The sequence below is a fragment of the Sciurus carolinensis genome, chromosome 4 (assembly GCF_902686445.1).
Source record: "Sciurus carolinensis chromosome 4, mSciCar1.2, whole genome shotgun sequence".
NCBI classification, from domain to species: Eukaryota; Metazoa; Chordata; class Mammalia; order Rodentia; family Sciuridae; genus Sciurus; species Sciurus carolinensis.
Window position 1 is genome coordinate 77,058,578 of NC_062216.1, and position 6,115 is coordinate 77,064,692.

General features: G+C 38.5%; 1 protein-coding gene across 1 annotated transcript; it reads left to right on the forward strand.

The window, feature by feature from the left end:
- Window positions 1-261: 261 nt before the first annotated feature.
- Window positions 262-5,820, forward strand: Tmem52b (transmembrane protein 52B). The gene is made up of 5 exons (XM_047547955.1): window positions 262-367; window positions 2,237-2,280; window positions 3,909-3,947; window positions 4,439-4,605; window positions 5,576-5,820. The coding sequence occupies exons 1-5, from the start codon at window positions 284-286 to the stop codon at window positions 5,818-5,820; spliced, it is 579 nt and encodes a 192-aa protein (XP_047403911.1). The 5' UTR covers window positions 262-283.
- Window positions 5,821-6,115: the final 295 nt, after the last annotated feature.

Genomic DNA, 6,115 nt, shown 5'->3' on the forward strand with positions numbered 1-6,115 from the left:
GGTAGTGGGGAAAGAAAGTTAAAAACGCAGAAAGGAGTAATAGTAGAAAGAAAAAAGGCAAAGGGAAGCAAATGTGAGGACTATAAAATAGAAATAGAGAAGAAAACCAGGAGGAAAGAAAGACCTAGACAATAAACATCAGAGGGAGTAGGAGGAAGCAGAGAGAAAGAGAGACAGAGGAAAACTGACTTATTACTGAGAAAAGCTTCTTTCCTTAACAATTCTAGATCAAGACGTCAATCATGGCTCAGAGCATGGAGAGGAGGCAGCAGATACCCAGAGCATGATCCTGAAGAAGCAGTTGTTCAACCTGATGGGAGTCCCAGCCCAGGTCGTGATGGCCTCTGCCCTGGCATATTTCATCCAGGTGAGTTCAGTTACAAGGGGCAGGAAAAAGGTATTTTTCCCCCTCAAGTAAATCAACTCTCAGAAGAAACTGTAAGGAAATGGAGTGAAAAGACAAATATAGAACTTAGCCAGTAGTGCAGTATTATGGGGTTGCACAGATGCATGTATGACGTCGGTGGTAATGCCTGTGAAAGAGGGGACAGAAATTAGGGCGATTACAGATACAGGTAGACTATGGTACTTTAGAAGTGCCACTTGCATGTGTTTCTTTTAGTATTTTATTACCCATTTCTTGAAATTCCAAGTAAATTATACTAACTACTTAATTATACTATATGGAATTTCCCACATCAGCTCTCATACTATTCCAGCAGTTTGGATACCTTCATTGCAGGAACAAGTTAAAAGGAAGAGGACTGCAAAAATTCTTTGGGCCCTTTTGTTTCTCTCCCATTAATCAGAAGTCTGTGAGTACTCCATTAACTGAGAAAGGTGTCATGAACAGAGGGGTTCTGAACAATTATCAAGGAGCAGTTTGGGTAGCTTAGAATTCTAGAAATGCAGAAACTGAGTTGTATCATATCCCTGTTCAGGGAGTGACTGTCTGTGTTGCTTCCTATGTACCAGTTAACCAATATCTGGAAATCCAATTTTTCTTTCTTTTTCTGGTATTTTTCTCTTTGCTTCCTCATCTCTCTGTTTTCCTCCTCTCTCTTTCAGTTCTCTTTTCTTATTTTTCAATAAACCCCCGAAGAGGCATTTTATTCTCCAAGTACTTGGGGTTTCTCCTTCCTTTAATGAAGAAAGTGAAATGGAAGTACACAGAGATGGGCTGAGGAAACACAGAGAGACATTCTTTGCGGCACCCTCTTTTAGATGAAAATGAAATGATAGCAGGAATCTCTGAAATGTTGTCTGCAGAGGATGGTTGTTAGTCCTTCTAGAAATCCTTTTTCCTTGATATATCTTGAATATGCATGTTCCCCTACCCCCTTACTCATCAACATGAATTCCCAGAAGGTACAAATGAAATATCAGGTTGTTCAAGATAGAAATGCTTTCTAGAACTAGAGTTTACCTAAAGGGGTCTTTGAAGGAGGAAGTCACCTGAGATATAAGAAAGAAGGAGTAGAAGTTTTCTCTGTTCTGTTTTGTTTTCAAGGAGTAAGAGGAATTGATAACAATGCCAAAGGTTGTTAGAACAAACTTGTCATCAGCTGTATCAATTTCATTCAATACATGTTCAGGATAGAGTCTGATTTGAATTCTGGCGGCATCCATGGGTATACATGTTGGTCACAATACTTTAGACCCTGTACCTTAGTCCCTTTGTCTATCAAAACAAGGTTAAAGATATCAACCAACAGGATTATTGTAATGAAATGTTATGAAATATTAAAAATTCTTAGCAGTCTGACTGGCAAATGGTAGATATTCAGTAGTAAGCTTTCTTTGGTTCCTTTCCCCTTCCCTACTTTTTATGGTGAATTATGGATGTACTATGGGCATAAAATAGGGCAGTGAGGTAGAATTCAATTTGCCACTGGGCAGGAATAAAGAGAACAATCACGATATCCTGAAGAACAGATCAAGAAAGTTCTAAGGCAGACAAACTGGTATAAAGGTCTGCCTCTCATTCACCACAGTGGTGATGCTTACCCACTAACAAAAGAAGAGATATTTGCCCTTCCAGGTTCTCCCATCTCAAGTATAATAGCACACATGGGAGTGATAAAAGTAACTGTCCTAAATATGAACTGACCTTCTGACCATGTCCTCATCTTTACCAATTGATCTAACAGAGCACAGCTCTGAGAGGTGATTGATAGGCTGCTGAGCACAGCAGATGAAACAATTTCCCTGTCTGAGACTATTTCCCTTCCTACAGCTTCCTGGGGCAAGATGTGAGGAGAACTGTGCCAATGCTGAACAGTAAGTATCTGAGAGTTCAATCTGGGAGGACAGAGGGTCAGACAAAAACATCAATACCCAAATGCGGGTCAAAATGTCATCAGATGTCTATGACTTCCCTTTATTTCTACTTAAATGGACATCCACCTACAATCAGAGACATGTATGTCATCCTACGTACTCAAAATAACACTGCTGACAGTACTTTTTCCTCAGCTAATCTTCCCATCAGAGCAGAACAATGAATCTCAATTTATATAAACACAGAGACTTGCAAAAGACTTTCTTAGTCATGTTTCTCAGTGACTCATCAGGAGAGACTGGATTCAATATCTAATCACTGGTGTATCTATTTGGGTGGTTTCCAGAGAAACATATTCTAGTTTTTAGAACATGTTAATGTTTATTTCAGACTTCATTTAGCTATTGCTTTGATGGAGTTATCCCTCAATCTAAACCTGCCACAATTAGGTCTCATGCAGACACAGATCACATAAAGATAAAAACTGCAAGAGATTCATTCTACTTGGAGGAACTATAAGAAAAGATAAAGTAGAGAGTGAATAAAAGACCTGTTTAGATTGAAGGAAAACACATTGTTAGCCATGGGGAGGGTTTCCCAAGAGCTAAGAAGTCTGGGAACCTGAGGGAACTGGTGATTTTAGCCTTGGTTATTTGTCACATGTGCATTGGACCTTGGCTACTTGACACACTATATCTATATCCTAGGAAGAGTCCTTTCCCATAGAACCTGAGTCTGATGAAGAACCAGAAGAATTTTGAACAAATAGTAAATGTGAAAAAACCAAGAGGAGACATTGTACAGTATAAAAACAAACTGTATTTTTTATGAATATATAACCAAAGTAGGGATATAGAAATGGGCTTCAATAGATCTCAATAGGACAAGGTATTAGAAAATATTATTAAATGAGAAAATATACATATCTACAGAGATGCACACATACTTTCTTTCTCCTTCTTCTATTCCTGATCTTATCTCATTCTTTCTCCCTTGCAATTCCTATATTTTCATTCCTCCAGAGAAAATTTAAAATTATCACAGTTAATTCAGAATATTTAGTTCACTATCATCATAGCAGAGTTAGACTGCTTTTTACTCCTTCCTTTTCAGCCTCAGTGAATATCTGTATCAGTTTTGACCCTGGATGTGACACTTCAGGTCCCTTTTCATGGTGAGGGTGTTGTAAGAGTTTATGAAACATGAATTCCAAACTTGATAGTTTTTATGCTCTTAACTGAAATTTTCTTTATGTTTACTTTTATTGACCTCAAATATATGCAAATCTTAATGTTCATATCCGTTTTCGAACTTACTCTTTAGGAATTTGCATTCCAAGTTCCTTCCTGGCAATTTTTACCCTAACTATTTACAATAGCCATGGATACATTTTCTGTTAACACTTTTCATGATCACACTTTGGTCTGATTTATAGTGATTTATGAAATGATTTGCCCAATGCCATCTAGTATTAAACATTATTAGGCATACCATTTCACAATAAAATTGACTAGGTATATTGAACTTTAAATAATATAACCTGTGATGTGTTTATTATAGCATGGTATCATGCTGCAATTTATATTTCTGATTTTTAATGTAATAAAACTTTATTCTTTCTCCATAGTTGCCTGACCACAGACTGGGTACACCTATGGTATATATGGTAAGTTTCAGTTATAACACCTACAAAGATATTTCATTTTTTAGGCACATTAACTGAAGTTTTAATACACATTGTGACCAGGAAGAAAAGGTGCATACCTGACATCTCACATCGTTCTTTACCTCATCACTACCTATGTGATAATATGCCAGGATTTTCTATTTCATTTTGATCTCTTCAGCCAACATCAAAAGATTATTGTATACCCCCTTGGAGTCTACTTGAGAAATCTCTCTACATTGGGATTTAATTCAGTGAAGTCAAAAGCAGCCCCTTCAACCTGTCAAAAATACCTTATTATTTGCTCTAATGAACTGATTTAGTCTTGCTGACAAAATAAGAAGGTATATAGCCTTAGAATTAAAATCTAATAATTATTCCATAAAAATATCCATGAGAATGGAAAGACAGATGTTAAAGGCTGATGACGCCAGAAACAAGGGAAACAAGTCAGGTCCCAGAGCTTGGACCTGCTCCATGCACTCTTGCAGGTTGCTAGTGGTGATTGGCGCGTTGCTGCTCCTGTGTGGCCTGACCTCAGTTTGTTTCCGCTGCTGCTGCCTGGGTCAGCAACAGGGCGAAGATGGGGGCCCGCCACCCTACGAAGTGACTGTCATCGCTTTTGATCATGATAGCACCCTCCAGAGCACTTTTACTTGTGAGTACGCTGGCCTTATGACATGGGAAAGGAATCTAGGTTGAAAGGAATGATTCCAAGGATACAGAAGTATAGAGCCACTGATCAAAGACTATTAAATATTCTAGGACTAGGGTAGTTTTAATTTCCAGAAGTCCAGAGGTGAAAGGACCTGGGCTCTCACTAATGCTGTATTCTCAACTATTTGTCAGGACAATAGAGTGAAGAAAGAAGTGAAATATTGGGAGATATATTGGAGATGTTTTATAGAAAAAAATCACTCAGTTTATAAATAGTTATTTTGCTAAAACTATTTTATGTTCTGAACATATCCCCTTTTCAAAATGTCTCAGATTTTGTGAAAACCTCCATTTTCTATTATCTCTTCTATTTTATATCTTGAAAGAAAGTAGTGTTGCCCACTTTCAGTTCTGTAGTCTTCAAGTCTTAGTACTCTAGATTTTAGCCCCAATGTCCTTTTGATGATTATTATAAGACACTCTCATTTTTTTCCTTCTGTTCTTTTTATTTCCTAAAATTAGGGAGTAAATACAAAGGCAGAAAACCAGATGACAAAACACCCTGATATTTATTTTAAAAAGAGAACACTGTGATATGCTGTTTTTCACCCTCCTACCTCCCCTTTACTCTTGGCCATCTTAGAGCAGTGACAAATAGGGACAAAATAAATATCCCCAAGGAGTCTGTACTATCATGGGTTGGTGTAAAGGAATCTGAATCTCCAAGGGGAAGGGGCCGGCTTGTGAGCTATGGGAACACAATATAGATTACTCAGAGACATCAGAGAAGACAGGATCTTGAAGCAGATTGTAAAGTTCATTTCTAAATTAGGCTTACGGGATTTTCATAAACTTTGTGGTAGGGAGTGACAATGAGTTTGGACACTTCTTAAAAATGAAAGGACGTTAAGTGTGATGTAAGCCTGTGGTGTCTGGGGCTCACCCATTTACGCTCCTTTCTTTCCTTACAGCTCTGCAGTCAGTGTTTGGCCCTGCAGCTCGGAGAATCCTGGCTGTGACTCGCTCCCACGGCTCCTTGGGCCAACTGCCCTCCTCACTGGACACCCTCCCAGGGTATGAGGAAGCTCTTCACATGAGTCGCTTCACAGTAGCAAGGTGCGGGCAGAAAGCACCTGATCTGCCCTCAGTGCCTGAAGAAAAGCAGCTACCTCCTGTGGAGAAGGAGTCTCTTCAAACAGAACACCCTTTCCACTGAGGGAACTTTGATTTTATACCTGGGAACTGAGGTACCTGGGGATTCCCAGACAAATGGAACATTTTCTTTTCTAACTCCTAGAAGGTTAGTATAGCATCTAATCATTATTCTGTGCAAAAGAAGGGTTCTCATTCTTCATTTCCGGCCACATATATTTTCTGACATGGAATTTCTCTAGTCTGGAACTTATTTTTCCCCCCACAATGGCCAAAATTTGCACCTCTCACTATGTTGTGACCAAACAAGGAAATCATTAAGGTGTCTTGAATTACTCCAAATATTAAGTGCATATAAA

What these genes read in the sequence shown, in the direction of transcription:
- Tmem52b (XM_047547955.1), top strand. Translation starts at nt 284, where the DNA reads ATGATCCTGAAGAAGCAGTTGTTCAACCTGATGGGAGTCCCAGCCCAG. An exon ending in CCCTGGCATATTTCATCCAG is followed by an intron (nt 368 to 2,236) that starts GTGAGTTCAGTT and finishes CCCTTCCTACAG; the next exon opens with CTTCCTGGGGCAAGATGTGA. An exon ending in GTACACCTATGGTATATATG is followed by an intron (nt 3,948 to 4,438) that starts GTAAGTTTCAGT and finishes GCACTCTTGCAG; the next exon opens with GTTGCTAGTGGTGATTGGCG.